Consider the following 23,653-nt stretch of genomic DNA (forward strand, 5'->3'; position numbering starts at 1 on the left):
TAATTCAAAAGCTGTCAGTGTTATCAATGGGGCTCTGATATTCCTAGAGGAATTGATAGGCTGTTTTCACAAAGTACGTGCCTCCAATGCGTGCATTCCTACTCTCCTGGAACAAAAGTAGGCAAGTCTCCTGGAGCCCCCTCGCAGCCGCCCACTTTCCGCGTGAAGTGCGTGATCCCAGGCGACTTGATGCAATTCAACCTGAATTGTGTCATTGTGGTCTAGGCCCCACTTTTCACTGTACAATGCCGGTAATAATGGCACTCTATAGTGTGAATGAGGCCATGATGACGTGATTAGACCATCTCGCCCCCTGCACTACCAATTTGAGCACATTACGCCCTCCACATTGTCAACCTGGCTGCTCCCACACCGAGTATGCTACAATGGGCCATATTTAAGCTGCACAAATTATGCATAGGACAAAACAATGTGTTTACAGTATAGCCGCCTTATTTACATATACACATTGGCCCTGAGTCAGAGTTTTACGCTATGTTAATGGAGCAATTTTTTTTTTTCGGCACTGTGCATGCGTCAAGGTACATTACCGTAGTTGCATGGAGCTAGTCTTTAATCACAGTGTGATTGACAGTCAGGGAGCATTAGGTGGTGGCAACAGGGAGTGTAATCTAAGGTACATTATCGTAGTCACACGGTGTAAGTCTTTATTCACAGTGTGATTGACAGTCAGGTAGCTTTAGGTGGTGGCAACAGGGAGTGTCAGCTAAAAATGCAGACGTGTCTCTACCATTTCAGGGGCGTATCACATCCTGGAGCTGTGATCCTGTACGTATGGCTCCGGTGTCTGTTACAGTGGCCGTTCTGAGTGACCATAGACTCACTTGGGAATCGATGTTTGCCTGATCTGCATCCGATGCTGAGTATGTGTATACAGTTGTGGACAGCTGTGATGGCTCCTGTGGGCGTCTTAGTACAAGTCCTGCTGCATTCGCATATTTTCACGTATCCACCAGCTGCAACAGCAATAACGTACAACTCTGAATCAGACCCATAGAGAAAACTCATTTTGCAGAAAGATGGTGGCGTTTGCGTTGGTCATGGCAATGGGTCAGGTGGAGAAAGGGCATTTCTTGCTACGGAGTTGGCAGACAAGTATACCCAGTTGTGCAGAGTAGTAAAATGAGGATTTCTCCATAGAGCGTTATTTTGGGTAACGGAATATTCCGTATTTTGGAATATTTGCTTACCATAATGAGATATCTTGGGAATGGGACCCCAATATACACACAGAATGCATTTATGTGTTATATAGACCTAATACACACAGCCTGCAGGTCATTCTATACAATATTTTCAATAATTTTGTGGCTCAAGCAAAGTTTGTGTACATACATAAATTTCAGTTATGTTTTATATACACCCTATACACACAGCCTGAAGGTAATTTTATACAATATTTTTAATAATTTTGTGCCTTAGGCAAAGTTTGTGTACATTGAACTATCAAAAATCAAATGTTTCATTATCTCAGTCAAGCAAAAAAAATTCCGTATATTGGAAATTTTGGATATGGGAGACTCAACCTGTACCATATCTTTCTTATGTTATTCACTCTTACCCGACACACCTCGCACTACGTCCTCTCTCCCTGCAGGTGAAGACTGTGTATGTGGATGGGGGACTCCTAGAAGACCACTTTGATGTCAGTGTGAAGATGAGCACGTACCTCGTGGCATTTATTGTTTCAGACTTCAAATCCGTCAGTCAGGTGACAGATCATGGAGTTAAGGTAAGGACTCGGCAAGGCTACAAGTCAGTTACACATGTCTCACTTCATTAGAATGGCTGAAGAAAAGAGACAAACTATTGTTGACAGACTACAGGAATATATATTTACTGTACGGTACTCGTAAGAGGTGTAGTAACTAGCGGCAACCAATCATCAGTCTAGTGCAAGTCATATTATATCAGTAGATGTATGATTTATATTTCTTACTGTACCTGAGTAGAATTGCATATATGTTAGTAGATGACCCCATAGTAATACAGTATTGAATATTAGAAATAAGCATCATGGTATATCATAATTCCCATCTATTTCTTTAGTTACTTACATTGAATATTAATCAAACGCATGACATGAATTTATTTTTTGTTTTACTATTCACCAAAGACAACATTTCTTTATCCATTGCTATAATAGTAGCATGCTACTTATAATGGAGTCTGCATATTTAGACTTTTGTCTTGTTTTTAGATATCTATTTATGCTGTACCCGACAAGATAGACCAAGCCACGTATGCATTAAAAGTGGCTGTAAAGCTTTTAGACTTTTATGAAGAATATTTCCGCATACCATACCCATTGCCAAAGCAAGGTAATGTATAATCAGCAGACTAGGAGAACTTTGTCGGTTTCTTTTTTATTATTATTATTATTATTATTATTATTATTATTATCCTTGAATCTGAATTGGATGATAATAATAATCTGTCTACAAATCATGTTACATACATCTAAAAAAACATATCCAGAATACACCCATGACAAATTACACAAGACACTGCAAAATCTCTAATGCATGCACTCATTATATTCTGCTTTGACTATTGCAATAATCTCCTTAATGATGTCCCCCAAAAACAGACTCTCACCACTAAAATCCATTTTGAATTCAGCTGTGAGGCTGATCCACCTTGCTAAACGTTCATCGTCTGCTAATCCGCTCTGTCTATCCCTCTATTGGTTACTTGGATTCTATCGAGATTCACTATGGAATACTTTTACTAACACATAAGGCTATTAACCAAACTACACCAACACTCATCTCAAGATACCTCCCAACCCGACTTCTCTGTACTCTGCACAAGATCTGTGCCTTTCATGCTCACGCATCACCTGCTCCCATTCACGGTTACAGTATTTTTTTTGGGCTGCACTCACTCTTTGGGTTGACTTCCCACGCACAATAAGAGTTTTCTCTAGTCTCAAAGCCGTCAAACGTTCTATGAGAACTCACCTCTTCAGACAAGCTTATCAATTCCAGAACCACCCACATGGCCTCCATAAGCTATCCTACCCAATTACATCCCCTCTATACAGTCCACGCTTAACTTTACATATTTTATCTTTCTACGCTTTCACATCCTCCTGACCAGGCCAACATTGCTGTGTGACTGGTTAATACAGCCCACTAACAACCTCTGTAATCTGGCTTGACCAAAATCCAATAGGTAGCACCAATACTTGTATAAATGCTTATTTGTCAGGATCAGGGCCGGATTAACAATGGGCCGGGTGGAGCTGCAGCTCCAGGCCCCATATCAAAATAGGCCCACCGCAACTGCTGTGCTGCACTGGAGACAGGAAAAAAAATTCTCCTGTTATAGTTTGCAAGCAGCCGCCGGAGGCCTCACCCAGTCAAACCGCTAACCCTAACACCTCCCTCCACCACCGCGGCCGCCCGCCGGAGATTGAATGTACTGGGAATAACAAATTTGTTGATGGCGGCTCAGTAGAAGGCTACGCAAGCCCTCCCTGTGCCGTACAGTTCCTCTCTCTACACCTCCCCTGCGCCATGATGTCATGCCGTGTGATACAAGCGCCGCCCCACCACCGTGCAGAATAGCTGCTGTTGTAGCGCCGCGGGTCGCGGCCAAGCTCAGCTCCGGGAAGTCGGCAGTCTGGTGATTGTTGTGACTGAGGCTGAGCTAACTAGCAGCCCTTCAGGCTGTTTATGATGATCGGGGGCAGCATATTGGCTGCTGCTGCAGCTGATGGTCTTGAACTAGTTGTCCGTGTCCTGCAGTGCCCTGGAAAAAGGTATGCTCATTCTGCCACTAACTGACTGAAGATTTCACTGATTATAGTTTTTTATGTTTTTACTTGTTGTGGTAAATGTGTATAATATATATATATATATATATATACACACACACACATATACACACACACACAGTATGTGTATTTATGTATTTAAATATATATGTACAATATATATGCTTGGCTCTGCCTTCTCTCTTACTGACCCCTCCTCCTTTCATCTGTGTTCCCCCCTCATCGCAGCACCATCCTGATCTCCCTACCCTTTGTCGTTGCGACTCTGGCTCCTCCTCCCCAACAGTTCTGTCCAGCTCCCAGCTCCCCCGTTCTGGCTCCTACCCGACACCCCCTCCCCCGATCACAGCTCTGTGATGCCCTGGCTCCACCCACCTTCCTCCTGCTCCCATACTTGTGTGTGTATATACATTTATAGATATATATGCATATACTGCACTATATATATATATATATATATGTATGTGTGTGTGTGTGTGTATATATATATATATATATATATAAATAGTAATATAGACAGACACATACACACACACACACAGATACAAATATACAATTTCCAGCACTTGAACTATATGCACGTAGCATACAAAAAACAGATATCTTTTGGCAGCACTCTGGAACTTAGAGTAAAAAGAACGTTATGGGCAAAACAGGAGTCCCAGAGTGCCACAGAAAGATATTTGTGTGTATATGTATAAATATAGCAAACTGCTATTCTTGAGTAATGCGCTAAATAAAGGGCTTTAAAATGTTGAAACATCTGAAAATGCTGTGCTGAGGCCATGATTCAGAGCCGGACACTCTGAAAGAGCGTTCGCTCTGAATCTGGGCGTTTTTGTTTTTTGGTTTTTTTTGGAGGCCACTCGCATAGCTGTGGGTGACCACACACAGCTATTGCGAGCGGCCAGGATGATGGTCGCGATGGTCAAGACCTTCGCGACCATCTGGCTTGTGACGAGACCCTTGTGGTAGTCTCGTCGCCGCAAGCCCCAGAGAGCTTCCGGGTCTATTAGAGCCAGAAGCTCTCCCACTGATATCACTGGTGATGTCAGTGGGGCCACCCACAAACAGCAGGCGTTCGCTTGGGAACGCCTCAGTTTGTGAAGCCACCCCCCGGCCACGTCTACAAAACGGGGTGAGCTGTCGATCAACATCGACAGCCGCCCCTTTTGTAATGAGCCACGGAGCGAGTGCTTTTTGCACTCGCTCTGGGGCTCGCGCAGTGCGCACTGGGTCACCATCAACCCGCTTGCAAGCGGGTCTGAATCAGGCCCTGAGTCTCCATTTATGTTCCTGGAGTGCCGGCGTGCATTGTATTACTTATGAAGTTGCATCATTTGAAAGTCACCCAGTAAAGTTATTTCTGCCAGTTTCAGTGAGTGCCAACATGACTGATTTTATATTATAGTATATTAACCAATTCTGCCCTTAAAATATGCGAAAGTGCTGTTTTTACATGTTTAAGGGCAGAATTAAGTTTCCTTCTGATGTATCCTAGAGGAAAGCAGGAGATATTAGAGATATCTCCTGCTTTCTGTCCGTCGGTTCCCACAGCAGCTATTCACATAGTTTTTTATGAGAAGGGTATTTAAAAAATCCACAAAGTGAAGCTTTGCAGATATTGCTTGCTAGGGCTAATGCCATCTTCAGATGGCGTCAGCCCATTACCTGCTGTGGGGCTATCCTGCTAAAAAGCGATTTGCAGCTTTTGCCACATTGTACAGCTGGAAAGTTGCAGTAGCCTCAGGACGGTCAGTAGATATAAGTAAAGTGATCACGGTCATTTTGCGTCAATATGGATTTTTAATTTTCAGGGGCAGACTAGGATATTGACACCTTTTGGTCGGTATCCTAACTCTCCCCCTCTCCCTACCCCAGCCCTGACTCTTTCTCCCTGGTGCCTACACCTAGCCTCCCCCCCTTCCCGCATCTTAAATCTAACCCTCCACCCTTAATGCCTAACTCTAACCCTTCCCCTTACTGCCTAACCCCTAACTCTCCCCCTACTGCCTAACCCCTAACCCTCACTCTAACCCCGTTACTTACCTTCAGGATCCTGGCGGTCAGGAGGCCAGCGCTGGTATTCTGACAAGTGTCGGGATTCCGGCGTCGGCATTCTAAACGACGGAATTCCTGCAGTCTGTATTATGACTGCATCCCATTTTAATAAATATGCCCTTATAGCCATATAGAGAGTTTTCAAATTCATGACATCACTAAGTGACCCGTATGCTCTTTAGTAGAGGGGTTTCACATTTACGCCATTATTAAGTGCCATTTTTCTTTTTTGTCATATTACGGACATGTTAACAAGGAGTGTTTTACCTTTGTTCCTTTGTAGCCTCTCACACTACACTATCGATATAAGCGAAATTGGGAGGGTAAGTTAGGTTTCAGAAGGTAGGTGCTAGTCACACCGTACAGTACAGGCCACACCTCCATAATACTGGTCACACACCCCACATCACTAACAGCCCCTTCTTGCTAGGCACGCAATAGGCTAGGGGTGTGCACCGGCCACTTTTCGTGTTTTGTGTTTTGGTTTTGGATCTGGATCTTTCTTCGTGTTTTGGATCTGGATTGGTTTTGCCAAAACCACCCTTCCGTGTTTTGGGTTCTGGGTTTTGTGTTTTGGATCTGTATTTTTTTTAAAAAAAGCATAAAAACAGCTAAAATCACAGAATTTGTTGGTTTCTCTGCTCCTATGCTATTATTAACCTCAATAACCTTAATTTCCACTCATTTCCAGTCTATTCTGAACACCTCACACCTCACAATAGTGTTTTTATGTCCAAAAGGTTGCACCGAGGTAGCTGGATGACTATGCTAAGTGACACGAGTGGGCGGCACAAACACGTGACCCATCTAGGAGTGACACTGCAGTGGCAGACAGGATGGCAGTTAGAAAAACTAGGCCCCAAACTGTACATAATGCAAAGAAAAAAAAGAAGTGCAAGATGGAATTGTCCTTGGGCCCTCCCACCCACCCTTATGTTGTATAAACAGGACATGCACACTTTAACAAATCAATCATTTCAGCGCCAGGGTCTGCCACACAACTGTGGCTGAAATGATTGGTTCGTTTGGGCCCCCACAAAACAAGCTGGCAATTAATGTGTCCCTGCACAAACTGGCTCTACGGAGGCAAGATGTCATCCTCATCCTCCTCATCCACCGATTCCTCACCCTCTTCAGTGTGTACATCCTCATCCTCACAAAGTATTAACTCGTCCCCACTTGAATCCACCACCACAGGTCCCTCTGTACCTTCTGGAGGCTGGTCTCCCTGGAAGAGCTGATAATTCATTTTGATGAACATCATCTTCTCCACATTCTGTGGAAGCAACCTCCTACGCCTTTCGCTGACAAGGTTCCCGGCTGCACTAAACACTCTTTCGGAGTACACACTGGAGGGGGGGGCAACTCAGGTAAAATAGAGCCAGCTTGTACAGGGGCCTCCAAATTGCCTCTTTTTCCTGCCAGTACAGGTATGGACTGTCTGACATGCCTACTTGGATGCTGTCACCGATGTAATCCTCCACCATTCTGTCAATGGTGACAGTATCATATGCAGTGACAGTAGACATGTCAGAAATTGTTGCCAGGTCCTTCAGTCCGGACCAGATGTCCAAACTTGGTCCTACCTGCCCTGCATCACCGCCAGCGGGTTGCTTAGGATACCTAAGTTTTTTCCTGGCAGCCCCAGTTGCGGGAGAAAATGAAGAAGGAGCCGTTGACGTGTCACGTTCCGCTTCAGCTGACAGTGTGTTCACCAGCAGGTCTTTGCACCTCTGCAGGCTTGTGTCGGCCGGAAAGAGAGACACCACATAGGCTTTAAACCTGGGATCAAGCACGGTGGCCAAAATGTAGTGGTCTGATTTCAACAGATTGACCACCCTGGAATCCTGGCAAAGCGAATGAAGGGCTTCATCCACAAGTCCCACATGCCGAGCGGAATCGCTCCGTCTTAGCTCCTCCTTCACTTTCTCCAGCTGCTTCTGCAAAAGCCTGATGAGGGGAATGACCTGACTCAAGCTGGCTGTGTCTGAACTGACTTCACGTGTGGCAAGTTCGAAGGGCTGGAGAACCTTGCACAACACGGAAATCATTCTCCACTGCGCTTGAGTCAGGTGCATACCCCCTCCTTTGCCTATGTCATAGGTGGATGTATAGGCTTGTATGGCCTTTTGCTGCTCCTCCATCCTCTGAAGCATATAGAGGGTTGAGTTCCACCGCGTCACAACCTCTTGCTTCAGGTGATGACGGGGCAGGTTCAAGAGTGTTTGCTGGCGCTCCAGTCTTCGGCACGCAGTCGCTGAATGGCGAAAGTGGCCAGAAATGTTTCGGGCCACCAAAAGCATCTCCTGCACGCCCCTGTCGCTTTTCAGAAAATTCTGCACCACCAAGTTTATTGTGTGAGCAAAACATGGGACGTGCTGGAATTTGCCCAGATGTAATGCCCGCACAATATTGGTGGCGTTGTCAGATATCACAAATCCCCAGGAGAGTCTAAGTGGGGTAAGCCACTGGGCGATGATTTCCCTCAGTTTCTCTAAGAGGTTGTCGGTGGTGTGCCTCTTACTGAAACCGGTGATACACAGCGTAGCCTGCCTTGTAACGAGCTGGCGTTTCTGAGATGCTGCTACTGGTGGGCTTTCACAGTCATATAGTCCTTAGTCTGCCCTGTTCCACTTGTCCACATGTCCGTGGTTAAGTGGACATTGTGTACAACGGCATTTTTCAGGACACTGAGGACACTTTTTCTGACGTTTCTGTACAGTCTCGGTATCGCCTGCCTAGTGAAGTGGAATCTAGACGGGATTTGGAACCGGGGACACACTACCTCCATCAATTGTCTAAATCCCACTGCACTAATGGCGGATACCGGACGCACGTCTAACACCAACATAGCAGTCAAGGCCTCAGTTATACGTTTTGCTTCAGGATGACTGCTGTCGTACTTCATCCTCCTCGCTAAGGACTGTTGGAGGGTCAATTGTTTAGTAAAAGTAGTGGTTTTCCTACTTCCTCTCTGGGATGATGAACGACTCCCAGCAGCAGCAACAGCAGCAGCGGCAGCAGTAGGCGTAGCAATGCAGGATCCTCCAGAGGAATCCCGGATAGGAGAGTCAGTCATGCCAGTGACATGGCCTGCAGGACTACTTCCGATCCTGACTAAGGAGGAAATTGACGAGGAGGGAGTTGACGGTGTGGTTTGCAGGCGCTTGGATACAACAGGACAACGGGATTTAGGTGTCCCTGGACTGCTTACGGTCTTAGCCAAAGTTTCTGAACTTGACAGTAACTTTTTATGAACGCGCTGCAGGTGCCGTATAAGGGAGGATGTTCCTAGGTGGTTGACGTCCCTACCCCTACTTATTTCACCTTTACATATGGTACATATGGCAAGACAGTTGTTGTCCGGATTTGGATAGAAATATTGCCAGACCAAAGAGGTGGAATGTTTGGTCTTCTGCCCAGGCATGACCGTGATGGGCTTTTTCATCCCACGGACAACAACTGTCTCCCCCGGAGCCTGATTTAAACAAACCACATCACCATCAGAATCCTCCTCGCCAACTTCCTCCTCAGCGCCAGCTACACCAGTATCCTCATCCTGTTGTACTTCAACAGTGACATCTTCAATTTGCATATCAGCAAGTGGACTGTGGGTGCTCCTTTCAGCACTTGCAGGGGGCGTGCAAATGGTGGAAAGAGCCACCTCTTCCCGTCCAGTGCTGGGAAGGTCAGGCATCGCAACCACCACCACACTTGGACTCTCCTTGGGGATTTGTGATATCTTCTTAGAAAGCACAGTTCTTCGCTGTGCTTTTGCCAGCTTAACTCTTTTGATTTTTTTAGTGGGAGGAGGGCTTCCATCGTCATGTGAAGCTGAACCACTAGTCATGAACATACTAGGGATCGACCTTAGCCGTTCCTTGCCACTCCGTGTCGTAAATGGCATATTGGCAAGTTTACGTTTCTCTTCAGCTGATTTAAATGTCTTTTTCAAGGTCATTTTCCTGAACTTTGCCATTTCGGATTGTATGTGCCCTCTACTATGACATTGGGCATCGGCCTTGGCAGACGACGTTGATGGCATGTTATCGTCTATGTCATGACTAGTGGCAGCAGCTTCAGCACTAGGAGGAAGTGGTTCTTGATCTTTCTCTATTTTATTTTTATCGGAGAAAGTTTGGTCCTCCATTTATGTTATATCGATTTGATATATACGTACGGTTAAACACAGAAAATAATTTTTTTTTTGGTTTGGACTGGAGTGTACTTTCGGGGGTTACAGCACCCTTTAACGGTCAAGCCAGCCGGCCCTTTACTTATGACACAGGCGCACGCTTGGCACTACTTTGTTGATGCACGTGCGGCTACTGCGCACACAATTCACAAACACAGAAAATTATTTTTTTTTTGGTTTGGACTGGAGTGTACTTTGGGGGTTACAGCACCCTTTAACGGTCAAGCCAGCCGGCCCTTTACTTATGACACAGACGCACTCTTGGCACTACTTTGTTGATGCACGTGCGGCTACTGCGCACACAATTCACAAACACAGAAAATAATTTTTTTTTTCGTTTGGACTGGAGTGTACTTTCGGGGGTTACAGCACCCTTTAACGGTCAAGCCAGCCGGCCCTTTACTTATGACACAGGCGCACGCTTGGCACTACTTTGTTGATGCACGTGCGGCTACTGCGCACACAATTCACAAACACAGAAAATAATTTTTTTTTTGGTTTGGACTGGAGTGTACTTTCGGGGGTTACAGCACCCTTAACGGTCAAGCCAGCCGACCCTTTACTTATGACACAGGCGCACGCTTGGCACTACTTTGTTGATGCACGTGCGGCTACTGCGCACACAATTCACAAACACAGAAAATAATTTTTTTTTTGGTTTGGACTGGAGTGTACTTTGGGGGTTACAGCACCCTTTAACGGTCAAGCCAGCCGGCCCTTTACTTATGACACAGGCGCACTCTTGGCACTACTTTGTTGATGCACGTGCGGCTACTGCGCACACAATTCACAAACACAGAAAATTATATTTTTTTTGGTTTGGACTGGAGTGTACTTTCGGGGGTTACAGCACCCTTAACGGTCAAGCCAGCCGGCCCTTTACTTATGACACAGGCGCACGCTTGGCACTACTTTGTTGATGCACGTGCGGCTACTGCGCACACAATTCACAAACACAGAAAATAATTTTTTTTTTGGTTTGGACTGGAGTGTACTTTCGGGGGTTACAGCACCCTTAACGGTCAAGCCAGCCGGCCCTTTACTTATGACACAGGCGCACGCTTGGCACTACTTTGTTGATGCACGTGCGGCTACTGCGCACACAATTCACAAACACAGAAAATAATTTTTTTTTGGTTTGGACTGGAGTGTACTTTCGGGGGTTACAGCACCCTTTAACGGTCAAGCCAGCCGGCCCTTTACTTATGACACAGGCGCACGCTTGGCACTACTTTGTTGATGCACGTGCGGCTACTGCGCACACAATTCACAAACACAGAAAATAATTTATTTTTTGGTTTGGACTGGAGTGTACTTTGGGGGTTACAGCACCCTTTAACGGTCAAGCCAGCCGGCCCTTTACTTATGACACAGGCGCACTCTTGGCACTACTTTGTTGATGCACGTGCGGCTACTGCGCACACAATTCACAAACACAGAAAATAATTTTTTTTTGGTTTGGATTGGAGTGTACTTTCGGGGGTTACAGCACCCTTTAACGGTCAAGCCAGCCGGCCCTTTCCTTATGACACAGGCGCACGCTTGGCACTACTTTGTTGATGCACGTGCGGCTACTGCGCACACAATTCACAAACACAGAAAATATATTATTTTTTTAGCACTTGGGGGGAGCACCCCTGATGGACAGAGCACCCCCTGGACAACACTACAGCACCCCTTTAGGACTGGGACACTGCACAGGACTTTGGAGTGGACACAGCCCCTATGGAGAACTGACTGCACAACACAGTCCAGCCAGCCCCTATGGACTTTGAAGTAGTGGACACAGCCCCTATTAACAACAGCAGCACAGCACAACACAGCCAGCCCCTATGGACTTTGAAGTAGTGGACAACAGCAGCACTACACTACACTACACTACACAGCCCTAACTCCCACCCTCCCTCTTCACTGTCCACAGCCGAGTGAGAAAATGGCGCCGACGCGGGTACCTTATATAGGATCCAAAACCCGCGAGACTCGGAAGGCGGGATGATGACGTTTTGCCTCGATTTCAGATCCGAGTCAGGCGGGAAAAGTCGAGCCTGACTCGGATCGGACTCGGATCGGGGGGGCTCGGGGGGGTTCGGATTTCAGAAATCCGAACCCGCTCACCCCTACAATAGGCCCTTCATAAATTTCAGCTCCAGGCCCATGTGGACCTTAATCTGGCACTGGTCAGGATGCAGATTGGGATCGTCCGCTACTCACCCCTGCGTCGGCGTCTGTGTGCTCTGAGGCGTCTGGATGTCAGGCCTAGGAACTGGTAGTGGCTGAGTATTCTCCCCAGGGTCCGCTAGAATCCTCATGTGCGCGTCTTTGTTACCACTGGCGTGGACATGGACGCTGCCACGTTGCTTCGTGTCATCTGATTGGTATCCTCCAATGGTAGCCTGTGGTCGGCCAACTGAATCATTCGACCAATGACCAGCTACCTAGACGTATTTTAGTTTGACTCTTGGTACAGGAAGTTGCCTGTGCAACCTCGCTTCTCTAGTGTTCATTTGCTGAGACTGCATCCTAGGCTCAACACTATTTCCTGGTGTTCTCTATCAAGTTGCAACCCCTGTGATTCACATCATCATACTGTGTCTGGTTCACTCAAAGCTGTCATCCATCGCTATACAGCGTCTGGTTCACTCAAAGCTGTCATCCATCGCTATACAGCGTCTGGTTCACTCAAAGCTGTCATCCATCGCTATACAGCGTCTGGTTCACTCAAAGCTGCCGTCCATCGCAATACAGTGTCTGGTTCACTCGAAGTTGTCATCCATCGCTATACAGCGTCTGGTTCACTCAAAGCTGTCATCCATCGCTATACAGCGTCTGGTTCACTCAAAGCTGCCGTCCATCGCAATACAGCGTCTGGTTCACGCGAGGCTGTCATCCATCGCCATACAGCGTCTGGTCCACTCGAAGTTGTCATCCATCACTATACAGCGTCTGGTTCACTCAAAGCTGCCGTCCATCACTATACAGCGTCTGGTTCACTCAAAGCTGCCGTCCATCGCAATACAGCGTCTGGTTCACTCGAGGCTGTCATCCATCGCTATACAGCGTCTGGTCCACTCGAAGTTGTCATCCTTCACTATACAGCGTCTGGTTCACTCAAAGCTGCCGTCCATCGCAATACAGCGTCTGGTTCACTCGAAGCTGCCATCCATTGCAATACAGAGTCTGGTTCACTCGAAGCTGCCATCCATTGCAATACAGCATCTGGTTCACTCGAAGCTGTCATCCATCGTTATACAGCGTCTGGTTCACTCGAAGCTGCCATCCATCGCAATACAGCGTCTGGTCCACTCGAAGCTGTTACCAATTACTATACAGCGTCTGGTTCACTCTAAGCTGTTACCCATCGCTATACAGCGTCTGGTCTGCTGTCATTCAACGCTATACAGCGTCTGGAGACCCGGTTACCCGAGCCCTCCTTTACATATTATCAAAATCACCAAGCTGTTACCTGTCGCTATTTAGCGTCTGGATACCCAGGGTCTTGTCTCCACTATTCAGCGAACGGATCTATCAAGCAATACTACTCACCATACAGCATCTGGTTCCCCAGTGCAGTTATCCGTGGCAAACATCTGGAGTTCCAGAGTTGTCCCCATCGCTATTGGCAACTGCCCCATTTTGCTAGTTCGTCCAGTTATCCCTCCAGTACTTTTGTGGTCTTGTCCCTTGTCTTCTTGCTACTCTCAGATACCTACTTCGGGGACCGCGACCTGTTCACTTGGTGCAGCAAAACCCACATCCCGCTTTGAGGGGTCACTGGTGAATACCATAAAGTGGATTAGACTCCACCCCTGGGAGTAGGTCTCGCCATCTGTGAGTAGCCTATGAGGAAGACTTATATACTTATATATTGCCTCCTCGTCTCTTGCCTCCAACTCACCCCAGCCCCCCAGCTACTGAACCTAAATCTGAGGACAAATCATACCCAGGCCTGACACTATTTCCATATAGATTGTAAACTTATTTCTGTGTCTGTCTGGTATTAACCAGTCTTGTTCTATTATTGTTTGTTCCCAATTGTAAAGCGCAACAGAATATTCTGGCGCTATATAAGTAACTGGTAATTATTATGTATTATTCTGTATGACGATTCAATGTTGTTTCTTTAGATCTTGCTGCAATTCCTGACTTTCAGTCTGGTGCAATGGAAAACTGGGGGCTGACAACTTACAGGGAGTCCTCATTACTGTATGATCCTAAGACATCTACAGCATCTAATAAACTCTGGATTACAATGGTGATCGCTCATGAGCTGGCTCACCAGGTGGGTAGACACAAGATATGTGCGTGTATTTATCTATGTCCCTGTAAATGCAGTATATTGCTCCACCCGGAGATAAATAGTGTAATTATTACAATAAAAAGGGTTTTATACCACATTCGGCAAGCTATTCAAGTGCACCATTTCCAATTATACTGCAGTATATAATGATTACATGTATACCACGATTGCTGATGTAATATGAATGTTCATTTGTTTGTTATCTCTTCCCTGCTTACATTTCCTGTCTAATGGTAGTCAGTTTGCAAATGATAGGGAGGAGACAATTCGGCAGCATCCCAATACGGTAATAATTGAGACGGGATCTGGAACGCTGTACTGCTATGGTGTTATAGAAAGTAATTGCCAGAATGAACTGCCATTTTTCATCAGTCATTAAGACAAAGGGGTTAACGTGCTACAGATATGTCCGCATACATCTATCCTCCGTGCGCTATAAGTTGCGCTACACATAACGCATGAACTCCATGTGACTCTGTAGCGCTGAACGTCTTTTTGTGCGACCTTTTTACCTTGTGATGAATCTTATTCGCACATCAATGCAAATAGGAAACACAAGCAGCTTCTGCTGATTAAAATTATATGCGGCATGCCCAGGGGTTAATGTAGGCAGGAGCGGGGTGGAACTGAGTTCTGTCAGCTCTAATGGAAGGTGGAACTCTGCCACGTCCCTGAATGGAAGTCCTACAGACAGAGTACCAATGTTTGGTGGCGGCCGCCTCCCCATCCTCTCTTTCCGGCTTCATGTTCCTCCTCCTGGCCCTGCGTCCCGGCGGCTCTTATTGCGGCACAGCATATGTGACGTCATGCCTTCACAGCTGCTGCATAGTGCACTGAGGAGCCATGAAGAGGAGCAAGGGCCAGGGCAGGCACGAAGGTGAGCTACTGCTAGAGGGACATGAGGGGGGGGATAAGCTGCTGGTGGGCGAGGAAACACAGGGGCAGGGAGCTACTACTAGAGGGACATGGGGGGATAAGCTGCTGGTGAGAGAGGAGACACAGGGGCAGGGAGCTGCTACTAGAGGGACATGGGGGGATAAGCTGCTGGTGAGAGAGGAGACACAGGGGCAGGGAACTGTTGGTGAGGGACACAAGGGGGTAAGCTGGAGAGACAAGCGGGTGGTGTTGGAGTAAAGACACAGGAATGGGGTGCTGATGCCGAAACACAGGAAAATGATGCTGAAGAGACGATGGGTGAAATAACTCATCATTTTTTATTTTATTTTTTGTAGCGACCTAACATTGTAGACTCAGCTGATGGCAGGGGTACTAAGAAAGCATCTAAAATGTATTTGACACTATTATAGCCCCCCTTTCTATCAGAGACACCTTTCTCTGCAGCAGTTGTTCATTTTATGCCCTATACTAATGCCATAGTTAATTGTATGTCCCACAGTAGTATCTTAGTTATTGGTTTGCCCTTTTGTAGTGCCATAGTTCATTTTATGTCCCATAGTAGTATCTCAGTTATTGGTATGTCCTGTTGTAGTGCCATAGTTAATTTTATGCCCCACAGTAGTATCTTAGTTATTGGTATGTCCTTTTGTAGTGCCATAGTTCATTTTATGTCCCATAGTAGTATCTTAGTTATTGGTATGTCCTTTTGTAGTGCCATAGTTCATTTTATGTCCCATAGTAGTATCTTAGTTATTGGTATGTCCTTTTGTAGTGCCATAGTTCATTTTATGTCCCATAGTAGTATCTTAGTTATTGGTATGTCCTTTTGTAGTGCCAGCTTCACAATATGCCACATTGTATTGCTGCCACATAGTGCCCCCCAATTCGGAGAGTCGGCCATAGCCAATTTGGTGCCCTAGGCAAAATTTGACTGGTGCCCCCTAGCAGATACTCCCACCACCCATTTAAAGCCGGGTACACACTGGACAATGTCTAGTGTGCCCAACCTCGACAGCGAATGGACCTGGTATCGGCATCTGCAATACACACTTGCAGATGCCGGCAGTGACGGAGCAACGGCGGGGACCATGCTGCATTTGGCAGCTTGGCATTCACTAACGATATCCCCCGGCGGCCCTGCATGCAGCGCTGACGGAGGATGTTGCTGACAACATATGGCTATAAAATACATATAGTATATCTATTATTGTGTGTTCGATGATAAAAATAAATATATATATATATAAATAACTAACATGGCTACTCACACATGCCAATCAGCGGAGTACATTCCATAGCGGGTCAGGAAACCTCCCCCACATGTTGCACACATATGACCTAAATCAGAACTACTGTATAATCCTACTTCCTCTATATGGAGTGCACAGACAAACCGCTCCAGTCCCATTCCTCCCAGACTACAGATTTACAATGGGTACTTGATCACAGTTCAATAAACAGTTTGGTTCCAGGCTTCATTAACTCACCAGTAGTCCTCAACTCCATGGTCTCAGGCAGGTTGTCGAGAGGGGTGACTGCATGATTTGGCCCAACTGTAACATTGCAGTCGTGGACCGGGCAGTCATCCAGTAACTGTCATGACATGAAGAGAGAGCCCCGGCATTTTCAATATGACGCCGGCCATGAGCCAATCACAGCTCGCAGACCAGCAACCAATCAGGAGTGGTTGCTCCTGATTCAGCCAATCAGGAGCGACTGCTGTTCCGAGAGCTGTGATTGCCTCGGCGCAATATTGGAAATGCTGCGTGTCTCTCTTCATGTCATGTCACTGGATTCTGCCAGGTCCACGACTGCTCTAATTGCACAGTGGCAAAGGATGGGGCAGCGGCTGGCGTGGGGGTGGGAAGGTGGGGGAGGGGCGCAGTGGCAGGCGCTGGGGGGCAGCGGCAGAGCCCTAGAATGCTCCCTACGCATTCCAGTCGCCCTATGCATTTGATTATAATGCCTAGGGCTGGCTCTGCCAATTCGCATTATGCCATACATTGTCCCCAGTACATATTATATCACATTAAAGTGTCCTCAGTTCATAATGCCAAATTGTAGGACCTCCAGTTCATATTATGCCACATTATAGTGGCCCAATTTCATATTATGCAACATTGAAGTGCACACAGTACATATCGTGCAACATTTCAGTGCCCCCAATTTATATTAGGCCACATCACAGTGCCCCAAATCATATTATGCCATATGACAGTGTCCTCCAGTTCATATTATACCACATTACAGTGCCCAATTCAGATTATGCCACTTTACAGACCCCATTTACCATTATAGCTTCCACTATACACATCATTCAAAGAAAATGGAATGTCACCCAATTTATGACTGCAGCGGGTCAGAACCAATTGTTTAGTAGGCACTTCTGATAACTTGGTATATGACCTGTGTCCGGGCCTCCTAAGCCTAGTAACCATTAATACTACATTAATACTACAAATTAATGCAGGTACCATTACAAAGGCACCCACTATAGCTAAACCCGTGTGTCTATCAACTTTGTATTGAGTATTGAGTTTAGTTTTGGGAGGGGGGTTGTCTTTTTTTTTTTCTCTCTTACATTTTGTAGAGTGTGAACATTCTTGATTTATAACTGTGGTTTTATTTCCTCATTAGTGGTTTGGGAACCTGGTAACAATGGAGTGGTGGAATGATCTGTGGCTGAATGAAGGATTTGCTAAATTCATGGAGTATATTGCTGTCAACATTACTTACCCAGAGCTACAAGTTGTGAGTTGGGTTTTCCTGTAGTTCATTGTCAGACTTTTGTTATGAAAGTGATGTATCACAGTAAATAAAAGCAAAGTGAAATGCATTTCACATTCTCTTTATAAACTGCTTATTATGTGTAGTACTGTGCTTTTATCAGACCATTATTATTACCAAGTGTACAGTATGTGTAGTACTGTGCTTTTATCAGACCATTATTATTACCAAGTGTACAGTATGTGTAGTACTGTGCTTTTATCAGACCATTATTATTACCAAGTGTACAGTATGTGTAGTACTGTGCTTTTATCAGACCATTATTATTACCAAGTGTACAGTATGTGTAGTACTGTGCTTTTATCAGACCATTATTATTACCAAGTGTACAGTATGTGTAGTACTGTGCTTTTATCAGACCATTATTATTACCAAGTGTACAGTATGTGTAGTACTGTGCTTTTATCAGACCATTATTATTACCAAGTGTACAGTATGTGTAGTACTGTGCTTTTATCAGACCATTATTATTACCAAGTGTACAGTATGTGTAGTACTGTGCTTTTATCAGACCATTATTATTACCAAGTGTACAGTATGTGTAGTACTGTGCTTTTATCAGACCATTATTATTACCAAGTGTACAGTATGTGTAGTACTGTGCTTTTATCAGACCATTATTATTACCAAGTGTACAGTATGTGTAGTACTGTGCTTTTATCAGACCATTATTATTACCAAGTGTACAGTATGTGTAAGGAGCAGCAGGATGATTTTTCTGTAGCCCAATAGGAAGCAAGCAATACATTAATCAGAAATCTGAGCATTGGGTACCGTATTTATGAATTCATATGTTTAGATGAATTGCTTAGCAGCTATTTACAGTAGTTTAATTGCATATTATAATTGCAGTATAGCCCTGGATATAATTGCAGCATAGTAGATAAAACCAATTTTGCAGTATTCAATTTAGCAACTATTACGAAAAAAATAAAAATCTGTGCTGTGTCCCATCAAGTAACAGTATTTTGCATAATACTTTCAGACATGAAGCCAATTTTAAATAATACAACCTTGCACATGTGTACAATATTATACAGAACATACAGAGATATGTATATACCTGTATAGTAAAAAAAAATTTTTTTTTTAATTTCTATGGAGTTAAAAGAAATTTTAGCACAAATTAGTAAATATTATTAGTAAACATTTATAGAAATGAATACAGGTGCCATAGGTGTTTTTATAGAGGATGGGGCCAGTGTGTAGACTTGATGCGGCCCCCCTCTCGCATTGGCACATGTAGGAGTAGACTAATGGTACTGTGCATGAAAAATCTACAAGAAAATGGCGCTGGTGCCATTTTTCTGGTGATTTCTGCAGTGTTGGTGAAAAAGTATAGTCTATGGGCTATTTCACACTTGCCGGTTTTTGCCTGCTGGCCATAAAACAGGCAGAAGCCGGACGTTTTTTTTCAGGCACTTTCACATGGAACGGCTTTGAGACGTTTTTAATGTGTTTTTTTTCTTTCCTTCTTCTACTGGGCATGCACAGCAGCTGCAGTACAAGCTGGCCGGTGTGTGTGTGTAAGGAAACATTGTTTCCTATACTCCACTGCCTTGCTTGGACGGCACGGACACGGCACAAGTTTCTGAACTTTTTTTTGCCGGCCGGCCAAAACCGGCAAGTGTGAAATAGCCCTATGGGTGCAGGCCGAGTGGTGTTGGCTGCCCTTGACTCAGGGGTCCGTGTGCCCCGCACACCATGCTCCCATTATAGATATGCCCCTTTCTACTTTTGTTTTTTAAAGTATTGGTTTATGCATGAAACTTTTGCTCCATACATTGCTTTATCGCTGTGATTTCCTCTGCCAGCCTTCTTGGTTTATTTCCATTGACCTGGGGTCAGAGTAGCTTTGTGCTTCATCCCAGGGCATCTAGAATATACAACTCTACCTGGTGATATAAATATGTATCTAAAAAGTAGGGAGACAAAGATTAATGTATTTGCAAATAAGTTTCACTAGAGCATGTACGAGGCAATAAAATAAAATCACCTGACAGTGGAAATCCCCTTGTATGAACCTCTTACTTTTGGTGTCTTCCTTCAGGAGGACAGGTTCCTGGACAAATGTTTTAGTGCCATGGAAGTAGACTCATTAAATTCCTCTCATGCTGTGTCTACACCTGTGGAAAACCCTGAACAGATACATGAGATGTTCGACGAAGTCTCCTATGATAAGGTGATGTATTGTTATTGTAACACATTTGCCATTTATTCAGTTGCAGATTTCTCTTTTGCTTGTCTCTCTGTCCTGTCTCTGACAGGGTTAGGATTCTGAAACTAGTCGGTCAGTATCCTAACCCTCCCCCTCTCCCTACCCCTAACCCTCCCTTCCTGGTGTTTAACCCTAACCCTCCCCGTAGTGCCTAACCCTAACCCTCCCCGTAGTGCCTAACCCTCCCCCTAGTGCCTAACCCTAACCCTCCCCCTAGTGCCTAACCCCTCCCCCTAGTGCCTAACCCTAACCCTCCCCCTAGTGCCTAACCCTCCCCCTAGTGCCTAACCCTGACCCTCCCTCTAGTGCCTAACCCTCCCTCTAGTGCCTAACCCTAACCCTCCCCCTAGTGCCTAACCCTCCCCCTAGTGCCTAACCCTCCCTCTAGTGCCTAACCCTAACCCTCCCCCTAGTGCCTAACCCTCCCTCTAGTGCCTAACCCTAACCCTCTCTCTAGTGCCTAACCCTAACCCTCCTCCTAGTGCCCAAACCTCCTCCTAGTGCCTAACCCTCCCCCTAGTGCCTAACCCTAACCCTCCTCCTAGTGCCTAACCCTAACCCTCCCTCTAGCGCCTAACCCATAACCCTCCCCCATCTCCAGTACTTACCATCGGGATGCCAGTGCCAGGTTTCTGACAGGTGTCAGGATTCCGGCGCCGGCATCCCGACTGTTTGGATTATGACCGGAAAACAAGGATACTACATATGTGGTTTTTACACAGTGCTCTATATAGTCCAGGACTTTCAAAAAGAGGATTTATTTTTAAAATTTAAAAAAATAAAATAAAATGACCCTGTAGAATAAATTAGAGTAAACTATAAGTAACATACATTGTTTATCTTTCTCCAACAAATGTATGTTATTTGCAGATTATAAAAGCACTTTCCTTGCAATGAAATGATATAGTTACCTAAATGTTTTGCACACGAATGTAGCTGTAATAAGTAGCCGTAAAACTGGATTCCCTTTTTGAGTGAAAAGTTTACAAACCATCCCGAGCCCCTTGTGAACAGTTACCTTACCTTTGGGGTGTCCTCCTCCGGAATCCCAGCCATCCATATTGTTGGACTCCCTAAGGGAATTGGCACCCATGGGGGAGTGACCAATTTGAAATGGGCCGCAAAATGAGCCAGTTCCCATTGTTGGGCCACAAATCAAATTAAATGAAATGACAGCGGCTGTAGTGACATGAAGAGAGGGAAATGAGGCAGGCCAGGCAATAGGGCTCTGTTTGTGCATTGCTCCTAATGGGCCTCTAAAACACAGAAGACGAAGGTTCAGAGTAAGGACCAACACATATAAGGCAGTGGTATTGTTGTGAGGATACCAGGGTAACGTTTAGCTATTTTTGCCTTGCCAACCAACTGGTCAGTCTTGTGCAATGCCCTTAGATGTGTGTCTTTTCATTGACTAAAATGTGTCTAAGTTACAGTGCTATGCGACTAGAATGCACCAGGAGACTGTGCTGCATAAAACTGATATGCGACACTTGTATATCTGTGTGTGACTAGGACACAGGATATAGGTCTCATTGCTGCTTCATTATGGTGTGCGGGGGGAATTTTTTTTTTTTCCTAGTCTAGATTAACCCCTTCCGTAAATGCACCTGTGATGAGCCAACAAATTGATTTGAGCAACTAGTGTCATCATTGAAAACATCCCTGGTGACTTTTATTCACCTTGGGACCTTCCCCAGGCCTTACATCATCGAGGTCACCACGTGTCACTTGGCTCTAGCATATCTGTACAGACCAGACGTGACCCAGCGCGTCACCCGGTGGTCGCAAATAGACGCATTTCCTGCAAAGGCAACATTTAAGAATATATACCCAATTATACAGTATACTACAATATATACAGATATAATCAGAAGGATAATCGCAGTCTACTAGTACACACTATACTACACAAGCTGGTGAGAAGGGAGTGTCCAGCAGGCTACACCTTTATCCGAAATGCCTGACACCCCTCAGGCTACACCTTTATCCGAAATGCCTGACACCCCTGATCTCGCCACAATGGGATTTTACTATGTTTAATCCACTGAAAAAAAGTAATATTATTATCAAAAGTTCCTTTTGATAATATTATTACTAAATATTCCCTTATGAATAACATTACATATATTGCAGGGTGCCTGCATTCTGAACATGCTGCAGGATTACATGGGCGCTGAAAGTTTTGAAGTTGGCATCATTCAGTACTTGCGTCGTTTTAGCTATCGTAATGCAATAAATGAAGACTTATGGAACAGTATGACTGACGTAAGTGCCCTCACAGTAATGTTCATAAATCGTGTTTTGGGAGCTCAATATAGAATTGCAGTAATTTTATTTTTCTTCAATTATCAATATCAGATTTGTCCTTCAGAAGAGACTGCCAGTGGTAATAAGGAAACAATTGGATTCTGTGGGAAAGATCGGCCAAAATCTGTAAGTTAAATACAGTACATTTTATAATGTTATTGTAGTTTATCTTTCAATATAGCAATCTGTATGCTCATATTATAATAACTACACATGTAAGGCCTGATTCTGTGTTGGATGCGGCTCTGTATACAGCTACAAATAGCGAGGATTAGCAAACTGCACAGAAATTTACAAATTTTTAGGTATCTTCAGGCGATTCTGAATTGAACGGATGTTGGCGGGATATTTTTTTTGCGTGAAATGGCCATTCCTGGGCAGAAATTTGGTGGCAAAGTTGCAGTAGTACGTAAGAGATCCGTTTTGTGGGAGTGCCGTGGTTGTGTAGCTAGAGTTCCGTGCTATTCTGAGGCCTGCTCATGGCAAGTGAACGCCTGTTTCTGACAGATCTCTTGCACCTAGCATGGGGCTGGTGCAAGTACCAGTGCTAATGATGACAGTTACTGCTGCGGAGAGAAAAACAGAGGGGGGTGCGGCTTCTCACTTGAAGCCAAGCGGATCCTCACATTAGCATGTAGTAAATCAGCCTTCTGTGGCATCCCGCAATTACAGCCACTTTGCGTCTGACACAGATACCGTAGGTCCATAATGAGCATCCCATGCCCTACCTACCAAGAAAACGCCACACTGCCAACCGCTGGGTTTACAGAGCTTCTAGGGGCTGCAAACTATGCAGTCCCTAGAAGCTGTTTTAGGTCAACTGTGCATGCAGGCAAATTGAAGCTGGCGGCTGCTTAAATCCGACGCCTGAATAACGTCATCGTGAGGAATCCCATGCAGCGGCAGCCCTCCCCAAACGTAAAGGTAGGAGCCGCCACTGAACAGGACCCCCTTCAACCTTTTCTCCTTATCTCCTGTGCTTTCTCCTCCAGTGCTTATTGCATGCCAGCTGTCCTGCTGAAATAAAGGATTTTGCCTAAATATGGTGAATTTTTACAGCATTGTGTAAATTGTTGTCACTAAACTAAT

General features: G+C 45.2%; 1 protein-coding gene across 4 annotated transcripts in view; it reads left to right on the forward strand.

The window, feature by feature from the left end:
- The window catches only part of ERAP1 (endoplasmic reticulum aminopeptidase 1), a 74,464-nt gene that overhangs the window by 36,265 nt on the left and 14,546 nt on the right, over positions 1–23,653 (forward strand). For all 4 annotated transcript variants that reach the window (XM_088444626.1, XM_088444628.1, XM_088444629.1 and 1 more), the window contains 7 exons: positions 1,619–1,753; positions 2,222–2,342; positions 14,183–14,337; positions 17,890–18,003; positions 20,090–20,221; positions 22,391–22,522; positions 22,616–22,690. In XM_088444626.1, the coding sequence (XP_088300752.1) occupies positions 1,619–1,753; positions 2,222–2,342; positions 14,183–14,337; positions 17,890–18,003; positions 20,090–20,221; positions 22,391–22,522; positions 22,616–22,690 (864 nt within the window). The remainder of the gene's footprint in view (positions 1–1,618; positions 1,754–2,221; positions 2,343–14,182; positions 14,338–17,889; positions 18,004–20,089; positions 20,222–22,390; positions 22,523–22,615; positions 22,691–23,653) is intronic.

This window comes from Taudactylus pleione, unplaced genomic scaffold, assembly GCF_031769625.1.
Source record: "Taudactylus pleione unplaced genomic scaffold, aTauple2 ptg000370l, whole genome shotgun sequence".
Taxonomy (NCBI): Eukaryota; Metazoa; Chordata; class Amphibia; order Anura; family Myobatrachidae; genus Taudactylus; species Taudactylus pleione.